This window comes from Penicillium griseofulvum, assembly GCF_001561935.1.
Source record: "Penicillium griseofulvum strain PG3 chromosome Unknown contig_6, whole genome shotgun sequence".
Taxonomy (NCBI): domain Eukaryota; kingdom Fungi; phylum Ascomycota; class Eurotiomycetes; order Eurotiales; family Aspergillaceae; genus Penicillium; species Penicillium griseofulvum.
In genome coordinates, this window is record NW_024467419.1 from 171,190 (window position 1) to 187,767 (window position 16,578).

General features: G+C 48.3%; 5 protein-coding genes across 5 annotated transcripts; 4 read left to right on the forward strand and 1 right to left on the reverse strand.

The window, feature by feature from the left end:
• Positions 1 to 219: 219 nt before the first annotated feature.
• Positions 220 to 2,681, forward strand: PGRI_072080 (uncharacterized protein; the record flags this gene model as incomplete). The annotated part of the gene is made up of 6 exons (XM_040794922.1): positions 220 to 239; positions 289 to 357; positions 424 to 894; positions 950 to 1,023; positions 1,075 to 2,548; positions 2,597 to 2,681. 6 exons carry the CDS (start codon positions 220 to 222, stop codon positions 2,679 to 2,681), a joined length of 2,193 nt encoding a protein of 730 aa, XP_040652599.1.
• A 1,306-nt stretch (positions 2,682 to 3,987) lies between these two features.
• On the forward strand, positions 3,988 to 8,120 carry PGRI_072090 (SKI complex RNA helicase subunit SKI2; the record flags this gene model as incomplete). Its single annotated transcript, XM_040794923.1, has 5 exons — positions 3,988 to 4,217; positions 4,275 to 6,792; positions 6,854 to 7,142; positions 7,202 to 7,389; positions 7,440 to 8,120. 5 exons carry the CDS (start codon positions 3,988 to 3,990, stop codon positions 8,118 to 8,120), a joined length of 3,906 nt encoding a protein of 1,301 aa, XP_040652600.1.
• Positions 8,121 to 8,615: 495 nt separating this feature from the next.
• Positions 8,616 to 12,186, forward strand: PGRI_072100 (putative nonsense-mediated mRNA decay protein (Nmd5); the record flags this gene model as incomplete). The annotated part of the gene is made up of 8 exons (XM_040794924.1): positions 8,616 to 8,705; positions 8,769 to 8,847; positions 8,914 to 9,374; positions 9,440 to 10,817; positions 10,874 to 11,005; positions 11,063 to 11,608; positions 11,663 to 11,959; positions 12,017 to 12,186. The coding sequence occupies 8 exons, from the start codon at positions 8,616 to 8,618 to the stop codon at positions 12,184 to 12,186; spliced, it is 3,153 nt and encodes a 1,050-aa protein (XP_040652601.1).
• Positions 12,187 to 14,699: 2,513 nt separating this feature from the next.
• Positions 14,700 to 14,927, forward strand: PGRI_072110 (uncharacterized protein; the record flags this gene model as incomplete). The annotated part of the gene is made up of 1 exon (XM_040794925.1): positions 14,700 to 14,927. One exon carries the CDS (start codon positions 14,700 to 14,702, stop codon positions 14,925 to 14,927), a length of 228 nt encoding a protein of 75 aa, XP_040652602.1.
• Positions 14,928 to 15,270: 343 nt separating this feature from the next.
• On the reverse strand, positions 15,271 to 16,177 carry vip1 (putative actin cytoskeleton protein (VIP1); the record flags this gene model as incomplete). Its single annotated transcript, XM_040794926.1, has 3 exons — positions 15,271 to 15,889; positions 15,960 to 16,046; positions 16,098 to 16,177. 3 exons carry the CDS (start codon positions 16,175 to 16,177, stop codon positions 15,271 to 15,273), a joined length of 786 nt encoding a protein of 261 aa, XP_040652603.1.
• Positions 16,178 to 16,578: the final 401 nt, after the last annotated feature.

Here is a 16,578-nt window from a genome sequence, read left to right on the forward strand (position 1 = left end):
CTATGTCTTACGTCATCCATGAAAAGCACCCAGTTTGACTCTGAACTGCAGAGAGTGAGAAAGAGCACAGACTATTCAAAGAGAAATTTTTCAAGAACAAAAGGAAAAAAAAAGAAGTGCCTCTAACTGTCAAGTTGCCATACTCCAACGGGAAGCCCCCGTCTTGTCTTCAAACTTCCCCGCTCGAACAATGTCATCTCTGGCTTAGCTCTATCCACCATGACCTCGGACTCGAATCTGTGAGTCTGGTGCAGCATACTATCGGAAATAGCTCTAATGTGGTCTTAGACATCGCCCAACCGAGGCTCTCATCCTCCCGAGCAAGCGACGCTTCTTCCCGTTCAAGATCCCCAACTTGTTCGTTGATCAACCCACTTATCTTCCTTATCTTCCGTGCGCAACCTGACCTAAGCTCTGTTCTAGTCACACACAGCTTCGCAACTACATTAGTACTGTTGATCCCGATCGCATTTATGTCGTCGTCGAGAGAATCGTGTATTCAATACATATATCGGCACAAAAGCGCGAAAGTGTAGCCGTGATCCCATTTGAGCCGCGCTGTCTGGTCGCTGGACATGGGTGGATAGTAGTTGGGGGCCCAGAAAATGGGGAATGTGCTTTTATTCACATCGGCGATCGCGGAATGCAAGTCCATGGCGATGCGCCCTTCCAGGCCGATGTGGATAGTGCGCTTCCGCTCGATCTTGACCCACCGTCAAGTTTGACTTCGTCAGATTTCAATGGCGAATCTGCGTCAACCCGCTATAGAAGCAGCAGATTATCCCCTGAAGTAGAGCTTCACAAATTTGGTGGAAGCATTGTCAATTCAGTGGCCATTCATCGTTTCTATGGGGGCAGCGAGGAGTTGGCAGATGAAGATGTCGTGATTTTGAGGTGCGCGCAAGTCGGAAAATTGGTGTATGCTGACCATGCTAACTCACATGAATAGCAATAATGATCGGACAGTCACAGTGTATTCGCTGACTCGCGCTAAAGTCTTGAAAGTTCTTCATCATCCGACTTGTATGAACTATGCGACAGTTTCTCCGGATTCTAAACTGCTCACGGCTGTAGGGGATGAGAACCACGCCTACTTTTATGAAATTACTCGTGATTTGGAATCTTCTGGGACAACTGAATCTGGACAGAAGCTCACGGGATGGGAATGGGAGCTTATAGCTCGCCTGGAGATGAACATTGGCCTGCGAGCGGATGATGCGTGCTGCTTCACTGTCGCTTTCTCGCCGTCCAGTCGCTTATGCGCTATCGGGTCCCAATCTGGAATCATCACAGTTATCGACGTCGAGTCCATTTACAGGAACTTTGGCGACTCGGACGACGACTCTGCTATTATTTGTCAATTCCCGACGTCCAGATCATGCGCTGAGGGTGGTGCCGTTCGTTGTATGACATTTTCGCCCGAGCCTTGGGACCTTCTTGTATGGCTGGAGGGCCATGGCAGAGCCGGCGTGGCCGATGTTCGCCAACAATTTATGCGCAGGCAAATACTCCATTTAGATTCTGATGATCCGCAATTGCAGGAAGTGTACACGGACCTTTCCACAGAGAACTTCGAACGACACCCCCTGGGCGATGATATTCTGGAGACGCCACGAGCACGACTCGACAGCGAAGACTTCCAGACTGAACGGAATGGAGAGCAAACGGAGCGGTCGTCTCTACGAGAGTCTTTGATTCAGGATCTGACAGAAAGAGAAAGGTTGATTATGGAGTTTTTGAACACGGCACGCTGGACATCGCGGCTAGAAGAAGGACTTACTGAACGACCAGAGCGCCCGGCCAGGGCGAGTCTTCAACCTCAACCAGTGGCTCGGCCGCAAAATCATGGTTCCACAGATGGCGCCACTCGCACTCATCGTCCTACTTCGCCCCTGCATCGCTACGATTCTTCTGATGTCTCCCGAGATAGCCATCTGGGCCGCACTTTATCCAATCCAAGGCGCCAGAGCTCTGTGGTGATATCTCAAGGGGATCGACCTTTGGAAGCTACGCCCTCTCACCATGATCGCCAATCAGGCATCACCCTCAGTTATTCGACCTCACATTCAGAGCATACACCCCTCAGATCTGAAATTATCTCTCGGACTGGCACTGATGCAGAAGCGGCCAACAACGAAACTAGTATTTCAACCGAAACGACTGGATCTTCTAATCCAAGTCTAGACACCCATGGCTTGAACCACCGATCCCAGCAACCAAGCTCCATTCCACGGCGCATCGAACGACCACAAACAGGAGCAGAAAGAAGATACGACACCTCGCGACTCACCACATATGAAATTCGTGCCAATGTCGCTGCTGAGAGGCTTCGACATCAGCGTCAGATTGCTAATGAGGTACACAACCGTTCCTTTGAAAGGGAACAACGGCATCGCCAACAGCTTCTCGGATTTGAGCAGACACACTCTCCCCGCTGGATCAGAAACATAATCAATGATCTTCCTGATCGAAATTCAATGCATGGCCCCGGCGCCGAGGAGCCAGATTCCACTGCTGGAGTTGGCTGGGGCGCTGATGGCCGCACATTGTGAGTGTGCAATATAGCAACTTTGCGGAATTAGACTAATATGTGCAGGTATATTGCCACACTGGAGGGGATTTTTGAATTCTCCCTGAACATTCACGATCGGAAAACATTTCCTATCTTCTCTTGCCGTTAACGTTCTATGTCTGATGTTACAGGGAATTTCCTACCTAACATCATCCGGTCTCATTTATTTTTACTTTTCTTTCGTCATTTTCTTTTTCTTCTGGTCATACCGATTCTACAAATGTCCGAAATCTCTCTGGACAAGGAGGCATACTGCTAAATATGGTCTGTATACAGTCATGGTCTAGTCTTCACTTTGCAGAAAGACGACTCATTAGCCCTTCCTTACTAGGAACTGTTCTTGTCGTGCTAACAAAGCAAATATTCTTATTTTCCGTGGAGTCATTCTTGCACTACATACCCTTTTGGAGCTTAGGGGCGTATATCATATTATCTCGATCCCATTTGTCTTTTTTCATGCTACATCCACAATTCATTGTATGACTGATTGAAGTACAAAAAGTTAGGTCACATATTTTTCCTTCCGCTCATATGATCTTGTTCGAATTGAAAAAATATAAAACAATTAAACAAGCAAGGAATAATGACTTAAATAGGTGTAGCATGTCACATGTGCCATGCTTGTCCGGCTCAACTACATGTATAATAGCATGATATGTTAGCACTTCGCTGTTATACTGGAAATTGAGAGGATAGTGAGTGACGGTATCATGTACCTGCGGCAGCTACATCGTTCGAGATGTAGAGGACAGTCTACAATGCACCGATGTGTCTCTCGTCTTCGGATAGCGTTGGTCAACAGCAAAAGAAAAGGCGGAAAAAGTCTTAATCTGTGCAATGGACTTTTCTACGTATAACCTTCATATAAGAGCAGATGTAACACATAGGCACTTGGCAGTTGTTACATCTCTAGATTGTAGGAACTTGTTGCTTTCTGACATTGAGTTATCCGTCACTTGGGCGTCACAATTTAGGGCTTTTTGGTTGGCAAACTGCGGGTAAACTGCGGTCCAAGTGACGAGTAGCTAACAAACAACAAACGCAAGTCATGATTTTCACCAACAAGCATCAAAGTATGTACGGTGTAAATGTGTATGGATTGTAGCATAACCCCACACCGACGTCATGGATACTGCCGGACCATACCGCCTCGCGCGTCTTTCATCGAAGTTTACTACCAAGACCTGCTGCTACAAATCTTGTCTGAAATCTCTCAGAACACTCCGTCAAACTTAACCCGCTTATTCAATGCCATCTATCTAACCTCTTTTTATCACGTCAGAGAACAATTCCTTCCGGTTTTCCGCCAGGACTTGAAATCGATACACATATCGGTGTGGGGTTCGGCTACTGCCGACTCAATCATCGACATAATTTCACTCACCGGTTGACTCTCCGATACATCTCTCAACACCATGGCTGACTCGCTCGATTCCCCAATGAAACAGTTAGACCTGGATGGCAAACAGTTCGACTCCGCAGCCTTCGATGCTCGCCTCGCAGACGAAGAGGATGGCAAGATCGAGAACTTCCAACCTCGGAAGCAAGCTCCTCAGAGTGCTCAAGAGTTGTTAACAGAGCTTGAAAATGAGTTCCTGACCCCATCAGACCAATTCAGCACGACATGGTTGAACTCTCTCCAAAAGTAAGTATCATCATCTTGTTTTCATTTGCGGGGGGCAGCTTTTAACAACTTTCGCAGACGATGGGACGTTCCGACAGATTATGCAGACCTTTTCGGACTCGCCCCAACCCAGACACGGACGGTGACTCGGTTCACAAGAGAGGGACTGGAAGGACGAGTAACTGGATACCAGGAAGTCACGGTCCCTGCTGCAAGCGCAACAGCCAAGAATTCCACATCGCTTCTCCGCCGACCTGCCGGCCGTGCCGAATTTGTCAGAGGTGCTGCTGGTTTCTTCCCATTCGCTCCCGGGGGCTTAGATGCTATTGAAGCCTTGGCAGCAATGGAAGCCGATACTCAAGCCACAGAACAATCGACAAACGGGAAGCAATCTGGGCTCGATCGCATAATAAACTTTGGCACCGAGGGAGGTCTTCTGACAACACCTCCTGGCTTCGATAATGGTATTGATTTCGATGAATCCAAATCCAAAGACGCCACTGAGAGCGCCCAAGAGGTCGAAACAGCCCTTCAAGAGGAAAGCGATCTGAAGGTGGAACAACCTGAAGAAACTGCGGGTGTCGATATAGGAGCAGATGCTGAACTTGATGATGTTAGTGACGAAGAAGACATTGACGCTTTGCTGCCGGTTGAGTTCCCGGCATTGGAGCCGCGCAGTCAATTGCTCGCTGGTGTTCACAAACAAAAAGGTAAAGAGTGGGCCCACGTTGTGGACGTGAACAAGGAAATCCCGAACTTCAACGAGTTGGTTCCAGATATGGCCAGAGAGTGGCCCTTCGAGCTTGACACTTTCCAGAAAGAGGCTGTTTACCACCTTGAGAATGGCGATTCGGTGTTTGTTGCAGCCCATACCTCGGCAGGAAAGACAGTTGTGGCCGAATATGCAATCGCCTTGGCTGCTAAACACATGACCAAAGCGATTTACACGTCTCCCATCAAAGCGCTGAGTAACCAGAAATACCGTGATTTCAGAACCGAATTCGACGATGTCGGTATCCTGACCGGTGACGTTCAAATTAATCCGGAAGCTAGCTGTCTCATCATGACCACCGAGATCTTGCGAAGTATGCTGTACCGAGGCGCTGATCTCATCCGGGATGTTGAATTCGTCATTTTCGACGAGGTGCATTATGTGAACGACCTCGAACGAGGAGTGGTATGGGAAGAAGTCATCATTATGCTTCCAGAGCATGTCACATTGATTCTTCTCTCCGCAACTGTGCCCAATACCCGAGAGTTCGCATCTTGGGTGGGCCGCACAAAGAAGAAGGACATTTATGTCATTTCGACGCATAAGCGACCTGTCCCGCTGGAGCACTACCTCTGGGCCGGAAAGAGCAAGCATAAGATCGTCGACGCCAACAAAAGATTCCTTGAGAGCGGCTGGAAGGAAGCAGATGATATTCTGTCCGGTAAAGATAAGGCCAAAGCCAAGAAGGAGGCTGAAGCTCAGGCGCAGTCGGCGCAAGCTAGAGCACCGGCCCCTCAGGGCCGGGGACGCGGTCAGCCAGCAAATATCAGAGGTGGTCGTGGGGGCCCGCAGCGCGGCGGCTCGCAGCGTGGAGGTCCGCAGCGAGGTCGGGGACAGAGCGGCGGCCAGTATGCCAACCGAGGAACAGGCAACATTGCTCGCACAGGACGTGGTGGCGGTCGTACAAGTGCGGCCCAAGATAAAAACACTTGGGTGCATCTTGTTTCGCATCTTCGTCAAGAAGACTTGCTACCGGGATGTGTCTTCGTTTTTTCTAAGAAGCGATGCGAGGAGAACGCGGATTCACTGTCAAACCAAGACTTCAGCAATGCTAGCGAGAAGAGTTTGACACATATGTTCATTGAGAAGTCACTCACCCGCTTGAAGCCTGAGGACCGCACGCTACCTCAAATTCTTCGCCTACGCGAGCTACTAAGCAGAGGTATCGCCGTGCACCATGGCGGTCTTCTGCCTATCATGAAGGAAGTTGTTGAAATCCTCTTCGCTAGGTCTCTGGTCAAGGTTCTGTTCGCCACAGAAACATTCGCGATGGGCCTGAATCTGCCCACCCGAACTGTGGTATTTTCCGGGTTCCGTAAGCACGATGGCAAAAGCTTCCGTGATCTCCTACCCGGCGAATATACGCAAATGGCCGGACGTGCTGGTCGTAGAGGTCTTGACACGGTGGGATACGTTATTGTGACCAACAGCGGAAAAGATGAAGCCCCATCTGCTGCCTCGCTGAAACAGATGATTCTTGGAGATCCCACAAAGCTTAGGTCTCAATTCCGCCTCACATACAACATGATACTGAATCTATTGCGCGTGGAAGCCCTAAAGATTGAGGAAATGATCAAGCGGAGTTTTAGTGAAAATGCAACACAAGCTCTCTTACCGGAACACGAGAAGCAAGTACAGGTATCTGAGGCAAGTCTTGAGAAAATCAAACGGGCACCCTGTGAGATCTGTGATCTGGATTTGCTGGCCTGTCATAACGCCGCTATGGAGTATCGAAAACTCACAGCTGAGTTCCACACAGGACTGCTATCATCGCCTGTCGGCAAGCGTCTTTTCACAATGAAGAGGCTGGTTGTGTACCGCAAGGTGAGTTCACATGTTCCGTTGCGATAGTACGTGTTTGGTAAAATGCTAACGTGGAAGATAGGAGGGGCTCCGTACTGCTGGTGTTATTATTCGCGATGGAGTTTCCGCGGGAGTTGTCGGGGCAGTGCCCTGTATCCAAGTCCTTGAGATCGGAACATTGAGTAGCAAACGACACCCCACCGACATTCTTCCATTCTTGCCTCTGTTCCGACCCTACTTCCAATCGCTTCCAACTCACGCCGGTGACATGAGCCTCCGCGTATGCAAGATCCCATTATCCGATCTCGAGTGCGTAACAAACACTCTGGTTAAGATCACGAAACCAATGTGGTATTTGAACATTAGGAAAGGTAAGAGGATATTTGCTTCTTTTTGCCCATGTTATTCAAAAAGACTAATTTGGGAACAGAGTCCTCCAAGTGGGCAGAAACGGAACTGCGCCAGATTACCAGCTCTTGGATCGATACTGCCTGGGACGAAATCGACTGGCAGCGTATCAAAGAGATGGACATCCGCGATATCCTCGACAAACGACAGGCTCAGGCAGAGATTGCTCAGTCATGTCACTGTCTACAATGCCCTGATTTCGTGAACCACGTGAGTATTTTATTTCTATCCCTCTGAACATCTTTACTAATGTCTAATAGTTTGAGATGCAACACGACGAGTGGCAAGTCAAAGAAAACATCTCGGAGCTGAAGCAACTGATGTCCGACCAAAACCTTCAACTACTTCCGGATTATGAACAGCGAATTCACGTGCTGAGGGAGCTCGGCTTTGTTGACGAACACTCCCGTGTACAACTAAAGGGCAAGGTGGCATGCGAGATTCATTCCGCCGATGAGCTGGTATTGACCGAATTGGTTCTCGAGAACGTTCTTGCTGAATATGAACCAGAGGAGATTGTTGCACTTCTCTCTGCATTTGTCTTCCAGGAGAAGACGGAAAGCACGCCTACCCTCACTCCTCGGCTGGAGAAGGGCCAGAAGGAGATCATTCGTATCGCCGAGAAAGTGAATGATTTCCAGATCCTGCATCAAGTCATCCAGTCTAGTGAAGATTCCAATGACTTCGCCAGCAAGCCACGCTTTGGTCTCGCTGAAGTTGTCTATGAGTGGGCCAAGGGCATGTCTTTCAATCGCATTACAGACCTCACAGACGTGATGGAAGGTACTATCGTTCGGGTGATCACACGACTGGACGAGACTTGTCGCGAAGTGAAGAATGCGGCCAAATTGGTCGGCGACCCAACTCTTTACACTAAGATGCAGCAAGCTCAGGAGTTGATCAAGCGAGATGTCATCTTCGCGGCCTCTCTTTACATGTAAAGATACTCAATCTTTAAGGGGGTATATGGGTTTAATACCTTGGCCCCTATTGGGTAGTCATGAATCTCTCTCCATGGAGGATTCATCACAATGTAAATCGAGACGAAGAAATGAACATGAAACAATGAAATATCATCGAAATCAATACTCATACTCCATGTAATATTTTCTAGTAATTAACCCCAAGCCCATACATACAACATTTTGTAGTCCATAGTTCCAAGAAAATCCGTGTGTGCGGCCTCTGATTAGCTGCGGGGCGACCGCCTCCCGAGAAGTCGGAAAATCGAAAAAAATCCCCCTCCTCTTGAAGAACACATCTTTTCTCCCCTTCTCTTCAAGATCCATACGATCTCTTCAGGACATTCAAGTCCTTTCAATTATTGACTCTTTCGCCTCGCCCCTCTTCCATCGGCGCCGGTCCGCGTCTCCCTCGGGGTTCTCAGTTTATTTGGAGATTTTTTGACTTTCTGGTGTTTGGGGGATTGTTGCGCGATGGATGTCACAGCCCTCCGAGATCGCATTCAGTCTACTCTAGACGCAAATGCGGATATTCGCCGGCAAGCGGAGCTTGATTTGAAATATGTACGTTCTGGATCAACTGGCGGGGCACCGAACGTCAGGCTCACACGTGGTTGATATATCTAGGCCGAGACGCAACCCGGATTTATCAATGGACTTCTGGATATCTTGCAGGGCGAGCAGAACAATGCAGTTCAGCTCTCTGGTAAGTTGCACATATTGGATCGCGAAAGGACTCTCCTCTCTTAACTAACCCCGCTCTTTATTATAGCCGGTGTTTACCTGAAGAACCGTATTACCCGTGGATGGGCCCCCGTTGAAGATAGCCCCCAGCGTACGCCAATTCCTGAAGCCGAGAAGCCCAGTTTCAGGGAGAGACTTATCCCTGCTCTGGCCTCGACCCCTCCCAATGTCCGCAATCAACTGGTTCCCCTCCTCCAGAAGATTCTCCAAAACGACTTCCCCGAGCAGTGGCCCGGATTCTTGGACCTTACTCTGCAGCTCCTCGGCACCAATGACGCAAGTACGGTCTATGCGGGTCTGCAGTGTCTCTTGGCAGTCTGCCGAGTCTATAGGTTTAAGGCTGGCGAGAAGAGAGAGGAGTTCGATAAGATCGTGGAGCATTCATTCCCCCAGCTTCTCAGCATCGGATCGAAGCTTGTTGATGAAGAAAGTCTCGAGGCTGCGGAGATGCTCCGTATTGTGGTGAAGGCTTTCAAGCACGCAATTTACGTTGGTTACCCCGATTCTAGCATGCGTATGGCTAGGCCATTTGTATTGACTTGTTGCGAATTTAGTTCGAGCTTTCTCCGTGCCTTCAAACTCATCAGGCAACTGTTGACTGGTGTACACTATTCCTGCGCATTGTCTCGAAGACACCGCCTGCGAACTCAATGGCAGATACGAAGGAGGAGAGGGAGATGAACCACTGGTGGAAGTGCAAGAAGTGGTCATACGCCAATCTGAACCGCCTATTCATCAGATATGGCAACCCCACCACGATCACTAAATCCTCTACTCCCGACTACACACCGTACGCGAAGACCTTTATCAGCACTTTCGCCCCCGAAATTCTCAAGGGATACTTGACGGAGATTGACAAGTGGGTGTCCAAGACGCAATGGCTCAGCAACTCCGCACTTTCATATACTTTGGTCTTTATGGAGGAGTGTGTCAAGCCAAAGGCCATGTGGGACCACTTGAAGCCCCACATGGACAACCTGATCGCCCACTTCGTTTTCCCTATCTTGTGCCAATCAGACGAAGACATTGAGCTTTTCGAGGACGATCCATCCGAGTATCTCCACCGCAAGTTGAACTTCTACGAAGAAGTGTCCGCTCCTGATGTTGCTGCCACAAACTTCTTGGTTTCCCTCACCAAGAACCGCAAGAAGCAGACCTTCTCGATCCTCACATTCGTGAACAGTGTTGTCAGCAAGTATGAGTCTGAGCCGGAAGAGCAGAAGCAGCCCAGGGAGAAAGAGGGCGCTTTGAGAATGATTGGCTCACTTGCTTCCGTCATACTGGGTAAGAAGAGCCCGATTGCTGACCAGGTCGAATACTTCTTCGTCCGTCATGTTTTCCCCGAATTCCGCAGTCCTCACGGCTTCCTCCGTGCCCGTGCTTGCGACACCCTGGAGAAGTTTGAGCAGCTCGACTTCAAGGACCCAAACAACCTGATGGTTATCTATCGAAACATCCTCGAGTCCATGACCGATTCCGAACTTCCCGTGCGAGTTGAGGCTGCCCTTGCTCTGCAGCCCCTTATCCGTCACGATGTCATCCGTACATCGATGCAGCAGAACATCCCCCAGATTATGCAGCAGCTTCTCAAGTTGGCCAATGAGGTCGATGTGGATGCTCTGGCCAACGTCATGGAGGACTTTGTTGAGGTCTTCTCTGCCGAGCTTACTCCATTCGCTGTGGCGCTGAGCGAGCAGCTCCGCGATACCTACATGCGTATTGTTGGTGAGCTCCTGGAGCGCAACGCCTCCAAGGGTGGCGACGAAGATGGCTACGGCGATTTCTTGGACGACAAGAGCATCACCGCTCTGGGCGTGTTGCAGACCATCGGTACCCTGATTCTCACACTCGAGAGCACCCCCGACGTGCTTCTGCACCTGGAGACCATCTTGATGCCCGTCATCAGCATCACCCTGGAGAACAAGCTCTATGGTAAGTTTTTCCTCAAATCCATTAAGCGTTTGTCCAGTTCTAATTGGTTATTTTAGATCTCTACAACGAAATTTTCGAGATCATTGATAGCTGCACATTCGCATCCAAGACCATTTCCCCGTCGATGTGGCAAGCTTTCGAGCTTATTCACAAGACCTTCAAGGCTGGTGCTGAGCTGTATCTCGAAGGTAAGAAGTCCAATCAATGCACACGTTTTGAATTTCTATTGACTTTTCTGTGTGTAGACATGCTCCCCGCCCTTGACAACTATGTCGCGTATGGGTCTGATATGCTGGTTCAGAACCCAGCTTACCTGGACGCTATGGTTGGTATGGTGCAGGACATCTTCTCTGACGACAAGGTTGGTGGAGTTGACCGCATCTGCGGGTGCAAGCTTGCTGAGACCTTGATGCTCAACCTTCGGGGTCACATTGACCAGTACATCCCTATGTTCATCGAGATGGCTATGCGGGTTATCGATGCCGGCGAGGCACGCACCAAGTCGTACCGCATCCACTTGATGGAGATGGTCATCAACGCTATCTACTACAACTCAGCTCTTAGTCTTCAGGTTATGGAGGCCAAGGGCTGGACCAACAAGTTCTTCAGCACTTGGTTCGCTAACATTGACAACTTCAAACGTGTGCATGACAAGAAGCTATCAATTGCCGCAATCAGCTCTCTACTTACCCTGAAGGCTACAGATGTTCCGGTCAGTGTTCAGCAGGGATGGCCAAGACTGTTGCAGGGCGTGACCAGACTCTTCCAGACCCTGCCTGCTGCTCTCAAGCGTACGTTTCCCCAAATCTCCCGTTGTGTTCCCCCAAGGCTAAGAATTTATTCAGAACGTGAGGATGCTACCAAGGAGTCCGACTTTACCCTCGATGATGAGGATGATGAGGATGACGAGGACAATGACTGGGATGGAGATGTCGAGTGGGATGAAAATGAGGTTGAAGCAGCTCTTGAGGAAGAGGATGTCACCGACGAGAGTGCCGCTTACCTCGACTTCCTCAACCAGGAGGCTCAAAAGTTCGGCGCCTACACCGATGATGACGATGATGACATGGACGAGGAGAGCCTTCTAGAGACCCCTCTGGACAAAGTGGAGCCATATGGCATGTTCAAGCATGTTCTGCTCAGTAAGTGATCTCCACAGAATATCCCCTTTATGTATAGCCTGCTAACCTCAATCCCAGACCTCCAGCAAGAACAGCCCCAGCTCTACGAGAGTCTGACCAAGGTTCTCGGCCCCGAAGAACAGCAGGTCATTCAAGGCGTCTTCCATGAAGCTGACGCCAAGGCCATGGTCGCCGCTGCCAACGCAGAAGCCGCCGCCGCAGCGGGCATGCAGGCCAACGGCAACTAAGAGACTATAACCGAGATGGATTGAGAAAAACAAAAAAAAAGCTTCGAATTTCCAATGCCTCGGACGTCTAGTCTCTATCTATTTACCCTTTCCACACTTTCCTCACGAGACCATATGCCCATTTCATGTCTTTCCTGCTTCTTTAGATCATGTCCCGTCTGCTCTGTACCTCCGTGTTTCTTTCGTCATGTCTGTTTCATGCCATGCTCTCGCTGATGTACTCTTAAAAGTCCTACCTGTGGACATTCTGCTCGAGGGTATTCCCCCTCCCCACCTTTCTAATCCTCTTCGATGCACAGATTCCCCTGAAGAGCCCATTGTTTCCTCATGATATAGTACATCAGCCATGCTACGAATGTTGGATTCCAGTCTGGAACCTGTAGTACCGTAGATACCAGCCACATAGGTGGACTCGGAACCGAATCCACATTGTTACAAGAACGCTTCAAGATTACTCATGTTACATGTAGGCCCGGGGTATCTATAAGGACACCCAACAAGCTAAAACTAGCAGAAAACCACAAAAGAAGCAAGAGGTCTGCCATTTACCTGCACAAGCTGCCAATGCCATGGGGTTGCAATGTTGTTAGTTGGTTCACCGGTGATGATGCTGTTTAATGACAGAGGCTAGCCTAGCACCACTCTCATTCCTACATCATGGCTGCCGCTGTTGCCCAGTTGTATTCCAAGTCGTGTCGAGTGCTGAGCCCATCGTAGATGGCTTTCATCTGGTGGATGTCTGGAAGTTGCAGATTGCATGATAATGGGTTAGCGAATGACAGAAGTTGGCCTCAGGAATCACATATCTACAGTAACCTCATCGAGATACCAAACGTAAGGAACATTAAATCCCAACGTGATGAGGAAGGTGATAGATATCCTTCAGTTGACTGATGACCTCGGGAGATAAGTTCAAAGTTCTCATACTGGTGGTATCTTAGCTTGTAAAGGAAAGCATTAAAAAAAAAGAGCAACCCCCCCAATTACTCCTGGTGGGGATCGAAATCCTAACCAGTGTCATCATCACTGAGCTTCCCAATGCGGTATCACCCGGTCTCATTGTTTCACCCAGCAATCAGATGGCCTTGTGTCTCTCACCCACTCAGCCATCTGGGGGGGATTGCATATATTACTCACCTTAAATTAGAATCAAATGAAGTCTTACTTTTTACTCCAACTGCTCTTTAGGCTGTATACCTTGTTCTGTTTCATCCTATATTGCAGCTATTCATTTATAGGTAGCCCATGAAATATCTGCGCATTTACTTGACTTTCAAGGTTCCTAGTTGGCACTTCACAATAAAACCAAGCAGTAAGCATTGCCTAACAACTTTGAAATGAGACTTTGAATCAAAAATTGTTTTTTCCATTTTCAATGCCAATGAACGGGGGAAAAGAAGGGGCGGGTTATACCCTCAGCAGACGCACCTTCCCAGAATACGCACCTTCCAATGGCAAGCGCCCTTCTCTCCTACTTGTGCATCTCCACAAGTATTTGCCTTAAGGCCATCCATTCATATACCGACAGGGAAAGAACATTGGAAGGTCGTAGCATGCCTTTGTTGCCCAAAACCCTGAGCAAACGATGCGTTTGTCTACAGTTGATGGGATAGTACATGCCTCAGGTCGTCTACTAGAAACTGTGTCACGATAACATGTTTACCCATATACAAGTAGTTATTTCTACTAGTTTAATGTGATTTTTTTGGAATCCTTTAGTTCACCTATTGGAGTGTAGAAGATGTGAGGTCAAAACAAACGTGATAAATGACGTCATATGTCTTGCAGGCAATTATCAGATCCGAACATCGGCGCTCACTTTTGAACTCGACTTGAAGATCCGCATGTATTTATGTTATACAACATAGGACAGGGTTAATGCTAGTCATTTGCGATCCAAAAGCTTATGTGTCTGCTATTGCTGTGGCTTTGGAATACATTTTCTATTTCAATGCTACAATTACCTACTTAGCCCGGCAAGTGGAATGACAATGCAATGGATAGAAATAGACGATTAATCATATGTGAGGTTAACTATGCGAGATAAAAAGGAAGCTAACAGAAGTAATAGTTGTAGAACGAAACAAAGGAAAAATATTACAGGGCCGATGTGTGTATAGTAAGGATCTATAGCTATATCCCACTCTCATAGTATGTTGAACAACAATAAAGATTCCTGCACAAGCTTCAAGACACCTATGTTCAGTTAAGATGTCAGAATTTGCATACATTGTATGTTGTTAGTAAGTTAGAATGGAGACCTTGTTCCAAGTGCCACTACACACGTCATCATGATGACCCCCTACCGGTTTACCTGATAACGTCAGTTAATTTCAAGAATAAAAAGAAGTACTGATCTTTCTTTCTATCACTTTAAACACAGAAATATTCTACAGCCAAGCTACATCAATTGAAGGTTAGATCACCATATCATCTCATACTTCATTTTCCCACGAGAAACTCACGCTTATCCATCTATTTAGCACATCAAGTCCAATTCTACAATATCCACAATGTCTGCTCCCAACCCCGGCCGCCAATCCCCCCCTCCAGAGAGCCAATCTGGCTCCCAGCAGCAGGAGACCCCTGGCTCTGGCAGAACCAATGTCGGCAAACCCCCAGCACACGAGACCTCGCGGCGATCATCGGAGGACTACAGGGACAATGTGCTCACAAGCAACCCCGAACACCCGCTAGAAAAGATTGAGGCGGAGAAGTTTGCCAAGGGTAAACAACATTGAGGCGGAATGTTGTTTGCATGTACTTGGAAAGGATCCTGTTTTTTGAAATTCGGATAATGATATCATGAAGAATAACAACCATCTTCTTTTATTGTACTTTAGTAAACAATACAATAAATCTCAGGAGTGAAATCAATTTTTATGTCCATTTGCTTTGCTTATCGGATAGTTATGAAAGGCTCACTTGTAGCAAAGGCCCCAAACTCAGGTTATCACACAGGCAGAAAGAAAATTAACTATGAACATGACATGGCATCATAAGAAGGGAAAAGATAAAGCAATAGACAAAAACGCCCAGCGCAAATACTCATCTCCACATTAAGACCTTATTTCAAGGATTCCTTTACACCTTCTCAGAAGGCGCAGCAGCAGCCTCAGGCTGAGCAGGAGCAGGGGCAGCAGCAGGAGCCTCAGGCTCAGCGGTAGCAGCAGGCGTAGCCTCACCACTCTTACCCTGCTTCAGATCTGCCAGACGACGAGCCTCAGCGTGAATATCACGCACCTGCTTATCGGTCTGAACATAAAAGTCACGCAGCTTCTGACCGGAGGGGTGCTCAAGGGCCTTCTCGAAGTAAGAGCTCAGGCCGCGCCAGCCAGAGGCTGCCTTATTGGAGATCTGGTAGTTCTCGTCAATTCCCTTAGCGCGCTCGGTGGCATTGTACTTCTTATCGAAGTTGGTGAGCGCCGACGTGAAACGGCTCGAGACTCCATGCTTCTTGTCCAGCTGGATCGCCTTCATGATCGCATTGTCGCTCACCACGTATCCGTGCGCCAGGTACTCTGCGACAATGCGCGAGCGGGGTTTATCTTCTTGTGCGATGTGGTGCTCTTCATCCTTGGTCTCGCTACCTGCGGGGGCGGCTTGGGCGCCGGCTAGGTCTTCGATATTGTGGGCTGCTTCGACGTGCACGGCAGAGGTGCCTAGTTGAGTCTGGTCTAGGAGGAGGGCAGTCTTGGCAGCGCTGTTAGGGATTGGGTTAGTTTGTGTTTCATGTGGGCGGAAATGTTCAGATTGGGTGCGGGGTAGCTTACGCTTCTTTTTCAAAAGTCACGGTGGCGGACTTTTGAGCGTCGGGTTCACCAGAAACTGGGGTAATAGAGAGGGTGACAATTTTTCCACTGTTCCAGTTAGCAAGTTGTTAAATAAAGCATTAATTTGTGGTAATTTACCAGAAGCTGAAGAAGTCACGAACCTCCTTCTCGGAGGTTGTTGACGAGATGCCAGAAACGTGAACAGTGGCGTGAGACATGATTATTTTAGGTAGAGGGTAGAGGATAAGAGAATAATTAGAGAAATTTAAAGAATAACTTATTTCTCAGGTGGTGATGCGACTATTTATCTAACGAGACCTCCTGCGCCACAAATGACGTTATGACGTATGGCGGGGCTGTTGCACCGCCTCATGTAGCTAATTTCATTTGGGTTTCTTCCGGTTTGGTCTAGTTTGGTTTCTATTTAATTGGACTACATGATTTTCAATGGAGCTGCCTAGAAAAATAAATTCACATGTGAAAACTAGGATTTTGCTATGAATGTGTTTGCCTGCAAACCCCCTGATATGAAAATGTTGGGCACTGCCTCCATGGTGGCAATGCGAAAGAATGATATGGGTTCGAATGCAAATTGAAAAATCAGGCATTACTGATTCAG